General features: G+C 54.6%; 8 protein-coding genes across 8 annotated transcripts; 2 read left to right on the top strand and 6 right to left on the bottom strand.

Moving 5' to 3' along the window:
- Positions 1-540: 540 nt before the first annotated feature.
- SNOG_04258 (hypothetical protein) lies at positions 541-2,582 on the bottom strand (the record flags this gene model as incomplete). The annotated part of the gene is made up of 3 exons (XM_001794625.1): positions 541-746; positions 832-1,228; positions 1,260-2,582. 3 exons carry the CDS (start codon positions 2,580-2,582, stop codon positions 541-543), a joined length of 1,926 nt encoding a protein of 641 aa, XP_001794677.1.
- A 2,505-nt stretch (positions 2,583-5,087) lies between these two features.
- On the top strand, positions 5,088-8,783 carry SNOG_04257 (hypothetical protein; the record flags this gene model as incomplete). Its single annotated transcript, XM_001794624.1, is given in 5 exon segments — positions 5,088-6,256; positions 6,289-7,366; positions 7,383-7,525; positions 7,604-8,376; positions 8,428-8,783. 5 exon segments carry the CDS (start codon positions 5,088-5,090, stop codon positions 8,781-8,783), a joined length of 3,519 nt encoding a protein of 1,172 aa, XP_001794676.1.
- A 418-nt stretch (positions 8,784-9,201) lies between these two features.
- SNOG_04255 (hypothetical protein) lies at positions 9,202-9,667 on the bottom strand (the record flags this gene model as incomplete). The annotated part of the gene is made up of 2 exons (XM_001794623.1): positions 9,202-9,489; positions 9,629-9,667. 2 exons carry the CDS (start codon positions 9,665-9,667, stop codon positions 9,202-9,204), a joined length of 327 nt encoding a protein of 108 aa, XP_001794675.1.
- Positions 9,668-10,328: 661 nt separating this feature from the next.
- Positions 10,329-12,326, top strand: SNOG_04254 (hypothetical protein; the record flags this gene model as incomplete). Its single annotated transcript, XM_001794622.1, has 1 exon — positions 10,329-12,326. The coding sequence occupies one exon, from the start codon at positions 10,329-10,331 to the stop codon at positions 12,324-12,326; it is 1,998 nt and encodes a 665-aa protein (XP_001794674.1).
- Positions 12,327-13,334: 1,008 nt separating this feature from the next.
- Positions 13,335-14,443, bottom strand: SNOG_04253 (hypothetical protein). Its single transcript, XM_001794621.1, has 4 exons — positions 14,301-14,443; positions 13,946-14,226; positions 13,773-13,888; positions 13,335-13,720 (listed from the first exon to the last, which is right to left on the bottom strand). The coding sequence occupies exons 1-4, from the start codon at positions 14,355-14,357 to the stop codon at positions 13,560-13,562; spliced, it is 615 nt and encodes a 204-aa protein (XP_001794673.1). The 5' UTR covers positions 14,358-14,443; the 3' UTR covers positions 13,335-13,559.
- A 1,066-nt stretch (positions 14,444-15,509) lies between these two features.
- On the bottom strand, positions 15,510-17,005 carry SNOG_04252 (hypothetical protein; the record flags this gene model as incomplete). Its single annotated transcript, XM_001794620.1, has 2 exons — positions 15,510-16,673; positions 16,724-17,005. The coding sequence occupies 2 exons, from the start codon at positions 17,003-17,005 to the stop codon at positions 15,510-15,512; spliced, it is 1,446 nt and encodes a 481-aa protein (XP_001794672.1).
- A 566-nt stretch (positions 17,006-17,571) lies between these two features.
- SNOG_04251 (hypothetical protein) lies at positions 17,572-17,829 on the bottom strand (the record flags this gene model as incomplete). The annotated part of the gene is made up of 2 exons (XM_001794619.1): positions 17,572-17,712; positions 17,734-17,829. The coding sequence occupies 2 exons, from the start codon at positions 17,827-17,829 to the stop codon at positions 17,572-17,574; spliced, it is 237 nt and encodes a 78-aa protein (XP_001794671.1).
- Positions 17,830-19,784: 1,955 nt separating this feature from the next.
- On the bottom strand, positions 19,785-21,223 carry SNOG_04250 (hypothetical protein; the record flags this gene model as incomplete). The annotated part of the gene is made up of 2 exons (XM_001794618.1): positions 19,785-21,058; positions 21,112-21,223. The coding sequence occupies 2 exons, from the start codon at positions 21,221-21,223 to the stop codon at positions 19,785-19,787; spliced, it is 1,386 nt and encodes a 461-aa protein (XP_001794670.1).
- Positions 21,224-21,628: the final 405 nt, after the last annotated feature.

Genomic DNA, 21,628 nt, shown 5'->3' with positions numbered 1-21,628 from the left:
TGGACTTGTCCTACCATACGCCCTACACGATCGTAGTCCGAACTGCAGCCGCAGTCGGGACGATTAGAGCAATGTGTTTGATAAGATGAGATCTACAACGATAAGTGTCCCAGGTCAACGACATAGAATTGTGCATGTTGAAATGGATTTCTTGAATTCATCTGGTTTTCCGCAATAGAGAACCGTGCTGTCGTTTGACCGTACTTAAGACGATAGTTGCCCGTACTCTGACCAATCGGTGTCGATTTTAGGAGGTCATTCGTACAATGGAGGGGATGAGAAAAGCCGCGAACAACCGCTTCAAACAGACATTATCCATTTCTATCTATATATCGTGACTACAGCTGCAACTGCTGGTATCAAGCGCATGAGAACATCTTGACGCTCATGCTGAAGCCCTCTGATGCAACAAATATGCAAATCGACCCGTTATGCAGAACCCAATGTTAATGCTATTATCGAACCAGTCGTAAAAGACGCCGGGAGGAGGATGACGATGATGCTGGGGATACACAAGAAATTCTTTCAGACAGAAACTGCTCACATAACCATGCAGTTCTCATCCTTAGTCCCCTTCTTAAGTTTGTTTTTGTCGTTCGCGCTGGTGGGAGAGAGAGGCGACTGGCCTGACGCCGCAGCTTGAATAATAGCAAGGCGCTGTTTTGCTCGTTCATCCCCGTGATCGGCGGCCTTGACGTACCACACATTGGCTTCGAGTGGATCGCGGCGGCAACCGATGCCCATTTCTGTGAAGTATCCACAGGCATATTCAGCTTTTGGTAGTCCTGAGATTGTCAGCATAGTTCGATTAACTGCAGAAAGTGTATTCACCATGCTCTGCCGCCTTCTTCGCCCACTCATAGGCCTCGTTCTCATCCTTTTCTAGCACAGGCTCGGCACCCACCATATACCAGGCACAGAGGTTCATCATCGCTTCTGGTATGTCGGCTTGAGCAGCGGTGTTGTAGTAGTGAACAGACAGTGCAGCATCCTTTGGACAGCATAATTGTCCGTGTTCGTAGGCTTCACCCAGCTTCAATGCTGCCAAGGGATGCCCCAATTCTGCAGCTTGTGTGAACAGCTGCACGGCGTAGACCTCGTCCTTGAAGATGTCATCGCCATATCCAGTCTCGTGCAAGAGACCTAGCTCATAGGGTGCGCTGTTGTACTGAAAGTCGGCAGACTCGGTTGCGCGTTTCAGCCATTTGACACCCTCTCTGTATTTGCCCTGCAGGGCCCATATCTCCGGTCAGACACGCCTTTCCTAATCTGATTGCGGCACCTGGGTGGTTCTTCGATGCGGCAGCTCGATAGAACTGAACGGCTTTGGCGTAGTCTTTGCGACAGCCCCAGCCAAACTCGTAACAAAGAGCTGAGCGATAGCCAGACTCTGCGTGCCCGTGTTTGCTGGCAGCGATGAAAAGTGGGAAAGCACGGTCGTAGTCCGGCTTGTCCTTGTTAAATAATCCTGACGCGTAACCATCAGCAAGGTAGTACTGTGCGAAAGGATAGCTACGGTCGGCTAATTTCTGTAGGATCTGTCGTGCCTCTCGAAGCATGTCGGCCGGAGCCAGTCTGTGATCGTCGGTGGAGGAACCCGCCGCCATGATATCGCGTGCGACCTGTACCATGAACAAAGCAAATTCGTACTGCACAGCACTATCTTGGGTTTTCTTAACATTCGCCCTGTACATGTCCAGGGTCTTCTTTGTGTCAAGAAGCGAGGCATTTTGGCCCACGGCAGTTCGCAGTTGCGCATTGCTTAGATTTGCAGCTGGAGCAATCTGCTGGTTGTAGGGCAGATTGACTAGATCGATGTACGAGATTGGTCTCAGGTCAGGGGAGCGTCGGCTTCCGGAAACCTGTCTGGGCGATCCATTGGAGGCAGGAGAGCCGCCCACAGATAGGCGTGGGGACTGTGTGTAACCTCGTGGACTCAGTTCCGCACCCAGAGTGTATGCTGAATTCGGTCTCGGCAGGGTACTGCGGGGTACCTGTAGTGGGACGTCAGGCCCAAAGTTAAATGTGTTGCGACTGCCGTTTTCATTCATAGAGTTCGGCGAGTCCGCACCTGGAGAATCTCGCGGTGAGTGTGCCATGGGTGGTGGCGTCGGCTGCTTGTACTGCTCCGGCCGATACTGCTCCCGAGGAGTGTACGCAGAATCAGGGTCGTCTTCCATGTTTGCGATATCCAACTCGCCAGCATGCGAGTACCGACTTCGATATGACCCGTCGTTAATGTGCAGCTGTCGAATTGGAATATCCTTCGTTACTGGTAGCGAGGTGCCCGAGTCCCTATTGTTGCCAATGTCTGGGGTCTCCCGCGATGGTGTTCTCGAATGGCCTGCAGAGCTCGGAGAAAAAGACGACTCAGACAGTCTCGAGTCGCGACCCCCGGCGCCCGTGTCCTCGTGCTCGTTTATGCTGAACGAAGGGATTGGAGGCTGTTGTGCAACACCCAACACGGGTTTACGGCGAACGGAGCCACTGGAGCGCTCGGAGTGGTTCGAATTGTCCTGCTCGGCAGGCGGAAGTGGCGGCAGGGCCCTGTGGGGTGGTGGTGCCGGGGCGGTGTCTGCCATTATGAAGAGATCTGGCAATGCTGGGAAGATTGTTGCAGGTGCAGTGGAAGTATATCCTCCGTCTCTCCGCTTGACAGAGTGACGGGACCTCGCAGGTGTGGTGCAAAGGAAGAGACAGCTGTCAGCATAAGCAGTAGTGACACGCTGCAGAGCTCCTTGCGAATCCTACTGCATGTTAGTGTGCTCGGCACAGTGTGAATGCTACATGTCTTGCGAAGCGGCGTCGTTATGTAGGATTGTGAACCCTGTAGATCGTCTGGCGGGCCCGGGGGATATACACTTACAGCCTAGTAGTCGCGGTAAGCCAGGGTCGGCTATGACTGTAGGCGACTGGCTTACTTTCGTCCGCTGCGTCCTGCACAAACAGTATTGAAGATGGTCAAGAAACAGAGGCAATTGCGCAAAGGCTCGCGCAACAAAGCACGCGGCACAAGTCGACTACAAAGGGCCGCCCCACGGATGCAAGTCCCGCCTTTTCTGTGCGTACTAGCGAAGGCAAATAGGCGGCGTCGGATGCTAAGCAGCTAGAGTCTGTGTGACCGAACGGGAGGTGGTGATCGCTGACTCGGCTCGATCGGACAGGGCCTAGGGGTCCAATGGTCGTAATTGCGGCTCAAAATATTGACCGAGTCGACGGGTGTAGCAGCAAAATGGGCCAGGAATTGGGAGTAAAAAGGCCTCAGGCCGGTGACAGAGGGCCGTGGATTGGTATTTGAATGCCCTGGGCGGATTGGGCTGAGCTTCGTGTTTGAGACAGGCACAACCGGGGAGCCAGGTTTCTAGCGCACTCAAACATCATGTGCCCGGCAAGAGGAAGTGCTGGTCTTCCGTCATCGCTCGCAAACTGCTGCAATAATGCTTGGAATGGACTACGGCTGGGATTGGCTGCCGAGTCTGCATTATGCCATTGGTGGTGTCAGGAATGCAAGCCTCCTAGTTTCATCATTTGCACTCACACAGCTGAAGCTGGTGTGCTAACTGGCCGACACGGTGAACATAACATCACACTGGCCGAGCGCCCTTTAGCCGTGGGCCGTGGTGGAGCGGCCCTGCAGTTCGTTCAAGATGACCGCAGCTGTGGAGCTTCAAGACCTGGTTGCTATGGGCCCTTGCTACATGCCTGTCTGTCAAACTTGCCTTGTCCATGTCAACACTACCACTAACTCATTGCTCCAACGCAGTAACGGTGATGTACGATAGGCAGCCAAATTGGAGGATGACTACTACACAGCCCCGCGCGTGTTCGACACGCCAAAAACGAAGGATGCAAACAGCTCGTCCCCAATAAAGCATTTGTCAAGCGCTCGAGGAGTACATGCACGTATCGGGGCCACGATGCTGCTACCATGCGCATTGCCTACCGCTCAGCGTACCAATAGCGAACGACGGTCCTCCACATGCCTTGCCAATACGCGCATCCTGTGCGAATGTTTCGACAATGTCTTAGCCAACGGGCAGACGAAATGACGATGGTCAAGGGGGCCGCGCCAGGATGAAGGATTTCGCGAACGGAAAATATACAGGCGGTCGGCACGGAGTTTAGGACATATTGCACACATGGAGAATCCGGACAAACCTTCACACCGTCACCTTCCATTTGCAAGATTCATGTGATACCAATGCTGTTATTTTAGCGCTTTCAAATACGAATGAGTCTATCGTAGTCTGCTTTGGACCCCTCTCGGGTGCCACTCGCCGATCGCCTTATTCCGTGGGAAGCCATGCGCGAAGTGCGTCTAGCCGCATCGTCGCGTTTTCTACTGCAGGGGCGGACAGCGGAGACAAGCTCGAGGTACATGGTAAAGACCCAGTCCCGAGGATCTCAGTGCCACGACGGCGGTTGCAAGAACGAGCTCGATCCGGCGACTTCTTCAACATGACTTCGTCCACATGTAGCCAGCCAGACTATCGAGATAGGCTGCCCAGACCAGTCGGCTTGGAAAATATTCACTCTGTCTGGCGGCGCGCCCCTACGTACCAGCCTGTTCGGCTCTAGTGCTGGGGAAGTGGATGAAAATAGCTCAGGAGGCCCGCCATAATTCGCGGATGGGTGTAGTCGCCTGGCACCACCGGGCTGGCAAGGGGCAAGTTGCCGCCCCATCACTCGAGGCTATCGGACCTTTCGTTGACCTCGCAACAACGGCACGGCCTGTTCTGTCCAGCTCTCAGATCTGCTGTTTTCCCTGCCACTCGTTTGTGCAGCTCTCCACCACGATCGTTGTTTCCCGCACGCTCGTTCGTTCCAGCCCAACTCGGCTGCCGCTCGCTGAAACACAAAGGGAAACCACGCCTGCGCACCTTGGCCGCGTCTGTTTGCCCCCCCATAAACACCAATTGATCGCTCGCATCAAGCTGCCCGCACCCGGAACCTGTTGCAGCGAACCGCACGTGCGGCACAGCAGCTACACAGGAGCTGCGACGTCTATTCTTTAGGGCTTAGACAGCCCCCCGTGGTCTGCCTGTACCACGCCAACTGGCTGCATTTCTCGCATTCCTCGCATCACAATGTCTCTTCCCCGGCGACCCGACGACTCCTCGCGAGGGAGCCGAGACAACCGCCATGTCTTCCGAGAGTCGAGCTCGCGCCGCCGTAGGACGTCGGACCTCGAGAACACGCGCACCCACGACCGCTCCAACAGCAAGAGCGGCGCCAACGAATACGCGCGAGCACTCCCCTCGCCCGGCACACCCGTGCCCATGGAGCGAGACCCCATCATGCGCTCCGCGAACACCACGCCCGCTCACGAGCTGGGCAGGAAGCGTAGTCTGATCCGTCCCGAGCGCCAGCGGATGGACCCTAGCCACCCCAACTATCACTACAGCAAGCATGCCCAGCGAATGGCCGTAAAACCCTCGACCACCGGCAACGACCCCATCATCGAAGACAGCCTCGAGAATGAGACGGTCAGCTCCGACAGCACCGACTTGAAGCCCTCGCACCTGCGCAATGCCTCAGGTGGCGGATACCACGACAAGCAGGCGCCCCTCGACGACGAAAAGCTGCAGCGCCGCATGACCCGCAGCAAGACGGCCGAGGCTCGCGAGATCCAGCGGCAGAAGGAGAAGGACAAGCTGCGGCCCCCGAGTTTCTGGAACGTCTACTGTGCCATTATTACCTTCTGGTGTCCGGATGCCCTCCTGAGGTGCTTTGGAAAGCCTGCCAAGGCCCAACAGCGCGCCTGGAGAGAGAAGGTCGGACTCGTGAGCATCATTATGATGATCTGCACATTCGTTGGATATCTCACGTTCGGTTTCACCGAGACTGTGTGCCCATCTGGCGGCAACGCCCGTATGCGCGTCAACAAGGTTGACAACGGCACCTTGATCGTGCACGGCAAGGCTTACAATCTTGCCCAGTCCAAGCACCCTCCCGCTCGCGGCATCCCGTCTGGCGCCAACGTACTCTTCGATCTCCCTGAGAAGCACGGCGGCCAAGATGCCAGTTTCTTGTTCCAGAATGTCAATGGCGCGTGCAAGGGTCTCATCACACCCAAGGAGAACTCGGGCATACCAACCAGTGGCAACAGCATGGCCTGGTACTTCCCTTGCCGATTTTTCAACCAGGACGGTTCCAGCAAGCCCAACACTACTTTCCTTGAATACAATGGCTACATGTGCCACACCTCGGACCCCGCTCGCAAGGCGTTCAACAGCTTGCAAGATGCCGGAGAGATGTCTTCTTCACTTGGGACGACATTCGCAACAGTTCCCGCAATCTGATGGTTTGGGGTGGCGATGTTCTGGACCTGAACCTACTCGACCACTTCAACAGGACCCAAGTCAACATCCCACCCATCTTCGATCAGATCAAGGTCAACCCAGCTGTCCGGGGCGTGGACGTCACGCGCACCTACTCTTCGAGTTATGAAAAGCAGGTTGCTCGATGCTTCACTGAAATCATCAAGGTTGGGTCCATCGACACAGAGAGCATTGGTTGCATTGCTTCCAAAGTTGTCTTGTACGTCTCGCTGGTCTTCATCTTGGCGGTCGTTGTGGCCAAATTCATTCTCGCCTTGGCCTTCCAATGGTTCATCAGCAAGCAATTCGGTGCCACTAAGACGTCCGTCGGCAAGGCGGACTCGAAGCAGCGAAAGCAGCAGATCGAGGAGTGGAGTGATGATATCTATCGTCCTCCCCCAAAGCTGAGTGACGCATCTGGCGGCCCTGACCGATCGAGCAAGCGAGGTAGTACCTTCCTGCCGTCAACCTCGCGATTCACCAGCCCTTACTCCGTGGACAAGTCGACAAAGACCCGAGCAGCTCCTACGACTATGACCAGCCAAAGCACCAATTCCCGGGGCCTTTCGTCCAACGCTGGTGTCTATCGCCAGTTAAACAACAGCCATGGCACACTACCCACCTACGATGGCAAGCACTCGATGCAGCAATCTGTGCAAGAATCTAGGACGAGCTTGCTTATCCCTGGCAGCACCGACAACCGATACTCAGGCATGATGAGCGAGGAAGGCCCCGGACCAGCTGGCTTCATCCACGAGGCCGTTGTGCCTCAGCCTCCCCCCGAGTGGCAGCCTTTTGGATATCCCCTAGCCCACTCCATTTGCTTGGTTACGGCCTACTCTGAGGGTGCCGACGGCATCAGGACCACAATTGACTCTATTGCTACCACCGACTACCCGAACAGCCACAAATTGATTTTGGTCATTTGTGACGGTATTATCAAGGGTAAAGGCGAGGACTTGTCTACGCCCGAGATCTGTCTTGCTATGATGAAGGACCACGCAGTTCTTCCCCACGAGGTTCAGGCTTTCTCTTACGTGGCTGTTGCCAGTGGTTACCAAGCGACACAACATGGCTAAGATCTACTCCGGTTTCTACGATTACGGCGAGGACTCGCGCATCCCAGTCGACAAGCAGCAACGTGTTCCGATGATGGTCGTGGTCAAATGCGGCACACCAGACGAGGCGCACAAGTCCAAGCCCCGGTAACCGTGGAAAGCGAGACAGTCAGATCATCCTCATGTCTTTTCTCCAAAAGGTCATGTTCGACGAGCGCATGACAGAGCTGGGAATTCGAAATGTTTAAACGGTATCTGGAAAATCACTGGTATCTCTTCCGACTTTTACGAGATTGTGCTCATGGTGGGACGCCGGACACGAAAGGTCTTCCTCGACAAGCTTGGACACAGAAGGATTTGCCGCCATGGTCAAGGATCCCGTACATCATGGGTCTCTGTGGAGAAACCAAGATTGCCAACAATTTCGCGACTCTTGGGTATCCATGAGGCCAAGTGTTTGAGTAAGTTTTGTTCCACGTTTGACGATGGCGCCACTGACTGCATTAGATACTTCATTTCTCACCACTTGGCCAAGTCTTTCGAGTCGGTGTTCGGTGGTGTTACCTGTCTGCCTGGATGTTTCTGCATGTACCGCATCAAAGCCCCGAAGGGCGGTCAGAACTACTGGGTCCCAATCCTTGCCAATCCGGACGTTGTCGAGCACTACTCGGAAAATGTGGTCGACACGTTGCACAAGAAGAACTTGCTGCTGTTGGGTGAAGATCGATACCTTTCGACGCTCATGCTCAAGACATTCCCCAAGCGCAAGCAGGTCTTTGTCCCCCAAGCCGTCTGCAAAACCACAGTACCCGACGAATTCAAGGTCCTCCTTTCGCAGCGAAGGCGATGGATCAATAGTACGATCCACAATTTGATGGAGCTGGTACTAGTACGCGACTTGTGTGGCACCTTCTGCTTCAGCATGCAGTTTGTCGTGTTCATTGAGCTCATCGGAACCCTGGTCCTCCCAGCCGCCATCGCCTTCACCTTCTACCTGAGTAAGCCCCCTTTTCGTTTGATCGCGGCAGACCAGTACTAACTAGACCCAGTTGCCATCTCGATCAAGGCTGCTGTCCTGAACACAGCGGCTCCCGTCATTCCACTTATTCTTCTTGCGATGATTTTGGGTCTCCCAGCAATTCTTATTGTCGTGACAGCTCACCGATGGTCTTACGTTGCTTGGATGTTTGTTTACCTACTGTCACTTCCCATTTGGAATTTTGTACTCCCAACGTATGCTTTCTGGAAGTTTGACGACTTCTCTTGGGGCGACACACGTAAGACGGCGGGCGAGAAGACGAAGAAAGCAGGGTTGGAGTACGAGGGCGAGTTCGATAGCAGCAAGATCACCATGCGGCGCTGGCACGACTTTGAAGCAGGTAAGGTACACGACTTCTCTCGATAGTGTCGTCACTAACATCCGGCCCAATAGAACGAAGACTGAAGGCACCGGGTGGGGCTTATTCGCAGCAGCAGCAGCAGCCGTCGTCGACGGGCGGGTGGCCGCAGCAGCAGCAAGGATACGACCCATACTACGACAATTGATTTTGCATTGTGGCGCCGCGTTGGAGCAGAAGCCGGTGTGCTGTCTAGGTGGCGAGCTAAGTTGCATATTGTACCACATGTCTCGTAATGCATTGCTGGGGTTCTGGAGTCCTTCTCGTGGTATATAATTTTATTGTTGGGGCTCCATGATAGACGGCGAAAGCTTCTCGGTGAAGCGTTGTAGTAATTCATTCTTACGGCAGATCGATGCCGGTGTGATTGGACGTGTTGGTGGGCTGCAGTGTTTCGTCTCCTGTGGGCATTGTCTTGGTGCATGTTCAGCAGCACGGTCTGGTAGCACGAGGGCTGGTGCCAGCGGGGTTGTAAATTGTGGACGGCGAGGAGAGACGGAAACGGCATTTGAGCGACGGGGCAGGGAGGGCCTGCTGCGAGGAGAGGGTTGATTTGGTACACGACGTGAGCGTGTAACCGTCGGCAGCGTCAGGAAGCGAGGCTGTACGCTGTGCTGCGTCCGAAACGGGCCTGACACCTTGTGTGCGACCCGTTCTGGGCGCACTGCATTCTCTTCGTCGGCTTGGCTCTTGAACGTTGTCGTGTTGGCAAACCTCGTGAGCTTGTAGCACGCCCCGCCTTCACATGGTGGTACGAATAGCTGTCTGTGCTGGGCCGCTGGGGCTTGACGGCTGGCAGCACATGCACGGGTCACAGCGTGGAGTTGGCCATTGCAGAGACAGCCAGACTCACACAGATGAGAGGATCGCTGGGTTTGGTGGACGTGCCCATTGTACACGGCACAGTCAGAGTCTAGACAGGCCGCGGTACAGCAGCAGCAGCAACACAGTGATGCATGGTTGCTAATGGGTGGGTCATGGTCATATATCGCAGGCTCTACAAGGTCGCATTCCTAGACGAGGGGAGCGCGAGTGCCTGAGAGCTTGGTGGTTTGTGCATTGCATATGCCGTCCGCTCAGCAGCTCATCCGACACGGAGTCGCCTGCCAATACTTCGTAGTGCCATGTGTGCTGTGTGCTGACACTGCCCTGCAGCCCAATTGTCCCGCAAGCCAATAGCCCCTCGACAGTGCATTCGACAGCTGCGCGCGCACCCCACAGTAGTCGACATTCCCCAAGCGGCCATCCGCACGAGAAAGGAGGAACTGGGTCGCATCATTCAAAATAGCGTGCCGTCTCCTGCGCCGCTCGTGACCCGCATGCACCGAGCGCATGTTCGCGTTGGCTAAGTTGCAGCTTCCCCCCACGCCGTGCAAGCCATTAGACCGCCGCAACGCCTCTGCTCTGCTCTCCGCAACGCTCGCACCCTGACCCCGTCGCATCCTCGCACCTGGCACCTGGCACCTCGCACCTCGCACCTGGCACCCTCAGCGCGCCTGTTTTGGCGCTCCTGCCCGTGTGCCTCGCTGGCTTGTGAGCAGCCGTGGCCTTCGATGGCCAGCCCGCACGCGCCGGGACTCGACGAGCACCACCACCACGCCCACCACTTCTTCCTTGCGCCACCCAACGTCACCACCGTCTCCTTCACCCACACTCTCTCGCACCCCGCCGACGCCGGCTACCCGCCCTCGCTCACGGCCCTCGCAGCGGCGACGACGCTGGCCACGCTTGCAGACGGCCGCCCGCCCGCTAGCTACGAGGACTATGAAGACGACGACGATGACGACCATAGCGGGGGTATATCGATAACACCCGCCGACCTGCACGAGTACACGGCCGCCAGCGCCATGGCCGACACACACATGACCGACACACACATGACCGAGCAGGATGTGGCCGAGCAGCAGCAGTCTCTCATGGCCGAGTCTCCATTCGAGCCGGCAACCGAATCCGAGCTCCCACTACCACCAGTCCCCTCCTATCACATACCCAGCATACAGGCGCCCTTCCCCCAACCCTCTTCGGGTTACACGTCCAGCTCAGACTCTATCCAGGAGCCGCTAACTCCCATAGTCGAGGACCACTTCTCCATCGAGGACGGCGCAGCTTTCGTCCCCATCGCCTCCTTCTTCCACCGCATAGCACCCGCAAAGCCCGCGGTGCCCGGCCTCGATCTCCTCGAGAGGCCGCCATCCATCACTCGGGACCAGCTGCAGGGCGACAGCCTTGACCCACAGGGAATTGACTGGTTTATACGCAACATCACCCGCTCCCATGTTCGCGCGAAGCGGGCCGCATACCAATCTGCGCAACTGTCTCCGAGCCCTCACCAGACACCAAAGGTTTGTGTTGACGTGGCATGCCAACCTGCACAGCTAACACACTACAAGGCAACTCGTATATCCAACTCTGACAATTTTTTCCAATTCAGAAGATATAACGCTATTCCGGAGAAGGAGCGCGCCACATCCCCTCATTTCCAGCTGCGTAATGTACTCACAGCTACATCTTGGAACGACATTTATTACACGTGTGAAAATCAAGTCATCCGAACCGACGCCGAAGGCACTGTGCGCGAAAAGATCATCGACTTCAGCAATCGACTTTCAGCACAGGCCTCCATCACAACCATTGCGAGCATTGGCAACGTCCTCATTGCCGGTACCTTCGATGGCGAATACGCCATCGCTGACCTGTCATCTGCCCATGACAGTTCATGCACTTTTGGGCGCACCTCTGACCTGAACCTGGAAACTAGGTCGAGAATCGTCAACCACATGCACCTGTGCGAATCACGGTCTACATATACTCCTCAGGCTGTCCTCTGCTCTAACGACTACCACATGCGGGTTCTCGATTGTGCGACTAATCAATTCACACATTCTTACCTTTACCCGGCAGCCGTCAACTGCTCGGCTACCAGTCCGAACGGCCGTATGCGTGTTGTGGTGGGTGATTTCAAGGAAACGCTCATCACCAACGCCGAGACAGGCCAGCCGTTCGAGATTCTCCACGGGCATAACGAAGACGCCTTTGCCTGTGCCTGGGCGGACGACGGCATCCACGTGGCCACTGCAGCTCAGGATTCGTCCATAACTGTATGGGATGCTCGGAACTGGGCCACGCCTATCAAGAACATTGCTAGCCAATTGAGCATCCCCCGCTCTCTTCGCTTTTCGCCCGTCGGCTCTGGTCCGCGCGTCCTCGTCGCCGCCGAAGCAGATGACTATATCAACGTCATCAACGCGCAGACGTTTGAGTCCAAGCAGGTCTTTGACTTCTTCGGCCCCATTGCTGGCATCTCATTTACCCCAGACGGACAGTCCCTCTTCATCGCGAACGGTGAAAAGAAATTCGGTGGCATAATCGAGCTGGACCGCACAGGCTGGGCGGAACGAACCGCACAATACAAAAACTTCCAAGACCCGGATTGGGACGACTTGATGACCGACTGGGCCTACGACGACGGCTTCAGCAGCCACGATCGCGCCGTGTGCGGCGACACGGAGCGCGAGAGACGCTGCGTCGACTTTGGTGGCCTGGTCGTATGACAATGGCGCTGTAGATGGACTTTTCTTTTTTCCTAGGATTGCATATGCCGGGAATTAATCATACGGGACATCTGGTATGGCTATTTTCCCTCGGGTAATGCATGGACATGACTCCTGGAGTTTTTTGTTTTGATGGAATGGTATACGACTGGAATTTTTGTTTTGCTTTTTTCCTTGGACTTGACGAAAGAGATATCATTTGGCATCCGGGGGGCCGGTGCGTTGGCGAAGAATAATTTTGAACCTGCGTATGCGTTTTTTCTTCGATAATAGAGTTAATCTTGAACATGGATTTGCATGGTGGAATATTGATACATCTCGGAGGAGATTGACTGCTGAATTCCTTGCTTCCATGGTGTCTCTTTGTGACTTCTTGATGTTCACTAACGACGAATATCAGAGCACGAACAGATTGATGACAGGGTTGGCGGTCAAGTCGCAGAGTCAGCCTGATACATCAAGACAGCCACAGTACCTCAAAGAAAAGAAGAAAACTAACAGATAAAGCTGCGATTCCCTCCATGAAGTTCTCCAACCATCTCTTCCAAGAAAATCCCTACAAAAGGCTAAAGACACGCACACCTTTTCCCTGCCAACACAAGAAGTTGGATATATGTGAACAAGAAACTTTCCTCCCGATTAAAACAGTTAAAAGTCAAAAAATTCCTCGTCAGGCTCATCAGCGTGTCGATCAGTATTCCAATCCCCGTCTCCGACATGCCACCGATGTGCGGGTTCTTTGGGGATCAGCTTACTGTGTGCACTACGGGTCACGTCATGGCCCGCTGCTGCAAGACATCATCCAGGTGACGTGCCGAAACGTTCGGCAGGCGAGTCGTGGGGAGCAAAAAAAGGCCCGATGGAAGTGCGGTATGACGCAGATCGATACAGGTGTGAGCTTGGCATATGAAGATTCGAGATGGATATCGATGGAGAAGTTTGGGGTAACAGGCATGATACGAAAAGAAAAAAGAAAGGCAAAGAAGGAATTTATTTTCAGCGAAGAGGTTTGGTACCATTTAACATTTGTTTCATTATCATAACAAGGCGGACATTCTACATGATATCACACTTGGCAGGCAGACCGCAAGGACCCTCACTATCCTTCTTCTTCTCTTGCGGTCCCGACGACGCAGCAGCAGGCGCCGCAGTCGTCGTTGAAGCATTGTTTGTATTTGTGTTTTGTGTTGTTTCTGTCACCACCGTCTTCTTCTCCTTATCGCTGCCATCTAGTCACGGGTGCGCCTTAGCAACAGCCTCGTAGAAGGCCTTGCCCTGAGCGGTCGCGATGTCGAGCTCGAGCTTGGAGGGCTGGCGGGAGCCGTCGCCGCCGGAGAAGGTGCCTGCGCCCCAGGGGGAGCCGCCGTGGATCTCCTCGAGGTTGGACAGGAGGGCTTGGGACATGTTAGTATGTGAGATATTTGTGGGAAATGGAAGGGTGCTTACAGAACGCGGTCTTGTATCCGAGAGGAACGTAGATGAAGCCGTGGTGAGTCAGGGTAGACATGGCAGCGATGGCAGTGCTCTCCTGACCTCCGCCCTGAGTACCGGTGGAGATGAACCTGCCCAGAATTAGTCCGTGTCTCTGCATAGAATCTCGAGTATTAGAGCCTGCTTACAATCCAGCGTACTTGCCCCAGTAAGAGCCCTGAGCCCACTGTCCACCTGTCTTGTCCCAGAAAGTTTTAAATTGGGCAGGGAAGTTTCCGTAGCGAGTGGGAATGCCAAAGAGGACAGCATCGAAAGCCTCGAGCTCGGCGGGGTCGTTGAGGGTGGGCACGTCGGTGGGCTTGGGGGGAGCGTGCATCTTGCCGAGGACTTCGTCAGAGAGAGTCTCGGGGATCTGGAAGAGGGTAGCGTCACCGCCAGCCTCCTTGATGCCCTTCAACTCAGCATCGGCCTGGAGTTGTAGTGTTAGCAGATTGCGGCGTGGTCGCGCGGCGCAGTTGCACGCGCGAGGAGTTGTCGACATACCATCTGCTTGATGTGGCCGTACATGGAGTAGTAGACGATTGCGATCTTGGGCGCCATCTTGAATGAATTGAGCTAGGAGTACAATTGGGGTATCAACAAAAACAATGGAGTTCAACAGCAGAGGGAGATGATGGTGAATGGGATGAGCTTTGAAGGGCGGGGTGGTAGCTTCTTATAAACGGCCTCGCAGCAGCAGCTCCCCAGCCCGATCCTCAGGAACTCTCTCGACCTAGCCATCAGGTATCCATTCCCGAGCCAATAGAGCCGAAGCGCCTGTATCGACCTGCTTCTACTTTCCATGAAGCCGTGCAAACGAGTCGACCCGATACCGCAAACAGCCTTCTGCCACAGTTCTGCCCCACTTGGTTCGTGCTAGACCCCTGCGCAGTAGCGTCATTCTGCGATTATGCAACGCTGAAGTAAGTCATCACCAACCAGTTTACCAACCAGGTTCTCCACCCGTTCCGCGCATTTGGCGGTAAGCAGCGTCTCAGAGCGCGGTGTACCTTCCGCACCTGCGTGCTGCGCAGTGGGCGGCGGCTTTAATAAGCCTGAATAAGACGTCTCCGGTAGAAGGGTGCTTCCGGGATGGCGTTTTCTTCTGATGATGTGTAAGCTCGATCTCGTGCAAATGCTGTACCTTAGACTTGTCCTGTTTGGCACTGGCCTGAACGCAGCGGTGGGGCTGATCGCCAAGCTCCATATCTTTCTTCAGAAGTCCTGCGCTGCATCAGAACTTTCCTTCGTCGCATTCTATCCTTCGCATTTGCTAGAAGCTTCTTTCGTTGACTTGACAACTGAACAGATTCATACAATCCCAGATTCCCAGAGACATCATCACCAATCGACACTACTTGCTCACATTCAAAGGAGAAAAGTTACTCTTCATGCAATAAATGGACGTCAAGAATCAATTAATACATTGGCACGCATGCCGTGATTGAACCGCTTATATGCTTTGAAGTACTACAAGGAGGCTACCAGCCATCCTATGCAAATGCCCGCCCAAACAAACTGCTCATAAGAAAAAGCCTTTTCTTCGGCATCAGACTTTTTTCCCCAATGCATGACTCGGAATGTGGCGCAATGGCCTGGGTATCTTAGCTCCAGGCTGCTCGCTCATGCAAATGGCCGTTATTCGTGAGTAGAAGGATGTGTAAAATCGTACAGGAAAAGAAAATCGGCCGTGAGTTGATGATCGATCCACGATCAAGTCGAAATAGAGTGCATGCGTCTGCGGACACCGTGCAGAAACTCGTCCTCTTCAATGCGTTGGAAAGGACGCTCTTCTTCCTTCTCGTACAGGCCAGTGCTGCCGTATGGGCCCTTGCCGCTCTGGTGTACGTTGTGAGGCCATGTGCCATCGGAAGAGATCTGCGCCAAAGAAAAGTCGCCATGAACCGACTGGAAGCCGGGCTCGAAAATACAGTCGGCGAAAAAGAGCTCGACATAAAGCTCGCGAGGAATAGTGCCTCGTGCACGTAGATCAATAAGACGACGCGCCTGTTGAAGCAACTTCTCCAGAGCATCTGTGGCCTCCTGGGTGGACCGGCCGTCTTCATGCCCGCAGAGATGCAGGGCACGCACTTGCAAGTCGCCGCTAAACTTGACGTTGTCATCAGAGAAAAGATGTGCGCACACAGATGGGAGGGAAATAGACAACGTCTCTAGCTTGGGACAGCTTCGGAATGTCTCGCAGAGGTGCTCACTGTCGCTAGGTGATCCTGGGTGAGGGTGCCAGAAACCATCCTGTGATCGCGGGCTGTGCTCGAGGACCCGGAGCGTCTTGCGCGATGCCTTGACGATCGCCATGACACCGTCGATGGTAATGGAAGAGTTGCAGGTCAGATGGAACTCCTCCAGCTGAGTTGCAGTGCGAGCGATGGCGTAGAGATCGGCATCGGTGACAGGCATGAAGTTCGTGTCGCCAAAGATCTTCAGGCGACGAAGCTTGCTGAAGTTGGCAGACTGGAGTGGCTCTAGGTCGACTTGGTTGTCTTTGTCGGCAGCTTGCTGTGAAGTAGGGTCCACGCACTGAAGCTCCAAAGACTCGAGAGGCTTACCACTGCCTGTCAGCATGGCCCGCCATGTCTTCGCGTCCAGGTGCCGGATCGTGGTCCATGGAACTGACAGGGATGTGAGGTTGGTGCAGTTGGTCAGAGACTCGAAGACGAGGCGATCAGTGTCCGCGGTGTAGAAGCCATGGACCCACATGCGCCTGATCTTTGATGCGACTTCAGGGTAGTCGTTGCAAATGCTCACGGTTCGCTTCAGAGACGCGAAGGGATCGCGGTAAACAGCGGTGCCAGTCGGACGGTCAATGAGCTCGTACAGCGGATAGCTCTCACGCCTGTTTGAGAGCTCTGCCCATCTCTGTATCTCGTCAGTTTCAAGCCAATAAATATCTAAACGGCTATGCTTACCTCTCCGCCCTTCCAGCGGCGAATGTAGACATCCTTGAGGGAATGCCCCAATGCCCACTCGTGCCACTTCCAGCACACGGAGCGGATCATGGAGGTTGCATCCCACTTGAGCAACTCCGGTGGGACGGGCCCTCTCACATAGCGCTGGAGTGAAGCCCTCTGGAGCGGCAGTGGTGCTTGGGACAGGCCGAAGGTATACGTGGGTCCATCGCGTATATGGGCATGAGTGACTTCCTCAAGGATCTTTGAAAGGACTTCGTAGGGAAAGTCGTTGATGTGCATTGAATTAATCGGACGGTAGGGTGACTCTTAGTCTAGAATGGGAGTCGCGTGGGTAGGCCGTGGTTGACTACCAGGCGCAGATAGCTGTTGATTTTAGGAGCGTAGGCGGGAAAGTATTTTGGATTAGTCAGATGGTCAGGTCATGATGTGAAGGTGCAAATGGGCTTCTTATAGCTATGTATGGTGGCTGCAGAGATTTAATGAACAAAGAGCACCGTGGTACATTGTTAGTCAAGAGTCAAGAGCTTCCCCAGCTTCCCGCAGCTACGCGTCCGCGACGGACACCGGGGCCATAGTGGAGGCGAGCTAAGAAAAACGATCATTCCGTCACCGGGAATGACCAAGGGAGGCCAATCAGAAGCCGAGAGTTTGGTTGCATGTCTGTGCTGGAGCGATGGTGAGGCGTCGAAGAGCCTGGTTCGGTTGTCTAAAACTCGAGTTACTGTGATGTAAGAAGCTTGGCAATGACTGGACGCACGTGACCGTATGGTCACCGGACCAGACAAATGCTTAGACTCTTCCACAAACACGTTTCGAGGGGGTAATGAGAACCCTTTTTTGACACATCAATTCCTCCGAGCGAGACCGTTCGACCACCATTCACCATCCTCGTGCCAGGGCAGTGCCTTCCAGCTGGTGGCATTGCGCTTCCCGGAGTCGTGTTCATGCCTGCCCTGGTCGCCTCGTTGGTTCTGCGTCCCCAAGCTCTGCACTTCATATCATCTCACGATGCTCGATATAGCCTGTGCGGAGACGTGGCGCATCCAAACTTCACCAAGCCCTGTCACAGAAGGCACGACGTGCAGCATTGCATCCGCAGCCATGGAGGGTTCTGCTATCTCCGGACCTCTTGCTGACCGCAAATGGCTCTGTCGCAATCGGCGTTGTGTTTCGCACCTTCGATTGCGTCAAAATATCGCCATAATTCGTCTCACCCAATGCCATCCTGTACCATGTGTACACTTCACCTCTAATGACTCGGACGCTTGCAATGGAAACCCTGGACAGCGGAGAATCATGTCGTAGCCCACGGCTACTCCCTTCTCACCACCCAGAGCAACATTTTGTGCATCTCAAAGCTTCGTGATGGAATCCTATAGCTGCATGGCTGGATTCACGAAGTTGAAACCAATGCTTGGGAGTGGACCCGGTGCAGAGTTTTCACGATGCTTCTGAGCCCTCCTGACACGAGTCTCTTGTCTTCTGCATAAACGCGTGCTTAGTCCTTCCATCGTCGTCTTCGACTTCTCTTTTTCGGTAATCTGTTACGTTTTCTAACTTCCCCGCCATGCAACTTCTATTCTCCACACATAATTCTAAAGCGGGAGCTACCTTAGCTTCAAACGCGAGTCGAGCGTTTATGCAAAGTTTTTTCAGGGAAAAAAAGTAAATGATATGCTGGGAATTACTGACTCCAAACAGAGCGACCATCGCAGGACGAGATGGGCTGCACAGTCTCCGGGTAATCGTAGATACAAGCACAGTAATCAGCCCAATATCAACGACTGCGCCTCTTACAACCACCAACCTACCCAGACATGCCAGGGTATTCTCGATTTTGATGAGCTAACAAATACGCTACCCCGCAAAAGCGGTAACCTGGGATTGGAAGGTTCATTAGCTTCCAAGCGTCCATCGCGCGCATCAATCACTGGGATACGCATTCCGCTTCGGCTACCACCGACCCAGATGCTCGGACTTCACCCATTCTTGCCGCTCGGCTTAGATCGCCTTACGCTACTGGCTTTGTTGTCTGCGGCTTTGACCCTCTGCCAACAGATCACGAGGCTGTACATCTGACACGTCTGACTAGCGCTCGGCGCTTCAACACTACCGAGCGAGCATCGTGACCTTCTCCTTTTCGCCTCGCCCGCCAAGGATCGTGAGATCCCCCGGCTGGGGGTGTGCCGCAGTGCACCGGACGAGCTGGAGCTGAGGCGGAGACTGTGCAGGGAGGTCAATGCGGTGCACCAGGGGCATCACAAGATCAGTTGGCAATGCAGATTAGAAACACCGAAGCGAATTATCGTGCGAGTCGAGCAAGTGTGCAATCATCAGTATCGAGGTCGGATTTCGCCGTCTGGGGACACGTATGTGCTCTGCCACCACAGCCGCTTTCCCGCATAGGACAAAAAGATCCTGTTGATCCTCTACCACCACATGGCTTGCGGTGTGCTTCCAGGGGACATTCCAGGTACAGCTGTCTGTTATCTTGAGCAACATGCCGGCTTCCCAGCTTTTCTCTTGCATCCCATAGGGAGAGTCGCGGGACAAGATAAGACGCCGCATCATACATTCCACGGTGACGGTGACGGTAGGTATTTCCATCCCGACCACGGCTGCTTATCAGTGATGACGACCTGTGAGGTCAAAAGTAAGTTGCTTGTGCCACGAGACTGTACACAGAGCGATACGGAGTCGCAGGGCACCATCAACACCGGATTGTACTTCTGAGATAACAGTGCAACCACTGATTGACGTACCATGCTAGTTAATACGTGTTAGATCAGCCAAATACAGACACGATAAGCCTCAACAAGTTGTAGAACAAATCATCAATGGGTATCTTATCTATCAACATTTCATCTTCCTCCCCTAGTCTTCATACTCTCCACATTATTGGCATGCGCAAGCAAATACTTGCAACACGTCAACGTATACTTGCACGCCTTAGTCCAGCTCTCTTCCTTATTCAGCGCCAACTTGATGCTCTGGTCGTGAATCCGGTCTTTGCGTATCTCATACGGCATCTTGACGCCCGGCCCGCCCATGCCGACGCTCAAACTGCTGCCGGCATGTATACCCTGGTTCTCCACAAACTCGCCAAGCTGTCGTAGACATTCCAGAAAGGCGACCATGGCGGTGTCGAACTTGCGATGCAGGAAGCCAAAGTTGATAGGGAAGTCGCCAGAGGAATACAGCTCCTAAGCGCTGGCGCGAAACAGATGGTGAGGCGGTGGTGGATGATTGGCGAGACTCGGCGACGGAGGTGCTGCCCTTGACTTCGAGTTTTGAGAATGGTGGATGTTGAGCCCATGGGGTGCAATTCGTAGCCTTGGAATTTGTAGCCCAGACGCTCGGCGAGTGTGGCGAGTAACAGACATGTTTGGCCCCAGGCGGCGTTGATTTCTGGCCAGTCTACGTAGGGTGTCGGTAAGCGGCCGAGTCGGAGGCCGTTGATGGTGGCGAAGTGGTTGTCGTGGGTGATGTTGAAGGTGTCGTTGTACACGCTTCTGCGTTGGAGTTGATTCAGGACTTGAGCGTCGTGTGCATGTCGTGTGGTGAGAGCATCGCGCTCATTCTGGAACTCTGTCAAGGTCGAGTTGAACGCATTCCTATCCTTCCAGAAACCATTCTCTTCTTGGTCGAGTTGGCGTGCTTCTGCTTCGAGAGCGGCAAGTTGGGCATCCAGCTCTGCTTTCTCGGACTCGAGCTTCTCGAGGTTCGATATGGCTGCTGCCTCGGTCTTCTTGGCAGTTTTAAGCGCGGTGTCGGCCGCTTTGACTTCTTCGGCGCTGGGCACGTCGGTGTTGGCGCGGCGGAGATAGTCTACGTAGGCATCGCGTTCTCGTGTCGCAACGCCGAGTCGCTGCTGCAGGCCGTCTACAAGCAGCTCTGTACACTCGATACATATCGGGTGGTCGATGTCTGAGCGTGATGACAAGATCTCGAACATGCGATTTGTGGTCTCTAAGCCATCTGCCATGCTGGTTCCCCCTACTGTGCCTGAACCTCCAGTGACGCTTGCTCTCCGCGTGGCCTCATTCGTGGGTCTCTCTCCAGCTTGCACTGGTCGCTCGGGACTACGCACTGGTGTTGGGGACGGTGGATCTAGCATAGACTCGGACATGTGCACATCAACGAAGGACATGGCTGGGTTCTGAGTCCCTGCGCCATGCTGGAATCTCGAAGTCGGTACATTGCGCTTGAAGGTAGGGTTCCTCGCGGATTGTATCGCAGTCTCGTAGGTCTGGTGTCTTGACGAGGGGTAGGTAGGGCGTGACTGGCGCGGAGGAGCGGACTTGGAGGCTTGCTGGCCGGGAACAGTTGAGTCTATGTTGTGGTCAGATACAGGAACATGATGATTCTTAGACAGGTAGACATACCAGTCAGCAGCTTGAAGGCAGCCGGATTGAGCTGGTCAATCGAGGCATCGATATCTATGGGCGTGCGGCATTTCTGGCAGTAGAGCCCATGCGACTTGCTATCGTTGGCCATATTCTGGTTGATGTCGAGTCCTCATGTTCCTTGGAGGTTCAGGGCCCTCCATGTTCAGACGGTGAAGATGAATGCGCGACATGACGGCCGATCATCTGCAGTGTGCACGGGCTCCCGTCGCGTGGTTTGCCGCTAGACGAGGGGAAGGCGCGACCGTGCCAGCCATCTTTCGCGCGCGTCCAAGCGCGTGCTCAAGACTTGCAAACAGAGCCACCCCTCATGCCCATCCGAGTCCCTCATTTCGCCCGTTTGACCGCGCCTCGACATCCAATTCACGATTCCGTGTGCGACCATGGAACCTCCCGCGAAGCGACTGCGCATCCTGCAGTCGGTCGACGTCGACGAAACGAATCCCGACTTCTATTGGCGCGAAGCAAAAGCAGCAACAAAAGTTCAAAGGCACAC

This window comes from Parastagonospora nodorum (genome assembly GCF_000146915.1).
Source record: "Parastagonospora nodorum SN15 chromosome Unknown scaffold_6, whole genome shotgun sequence".
NCBI lineage: Eukaryota > Fungi > Ascomycota > Dothideomycetes > Pleosporales > Phaeosphaeriaceae > Parastagonospora > Parastagonospora nodorum.
Note: the sequence above shows the minus strand (reverse complement) of the source record. Positions and strands in the feature narration are given on the sequence as shown.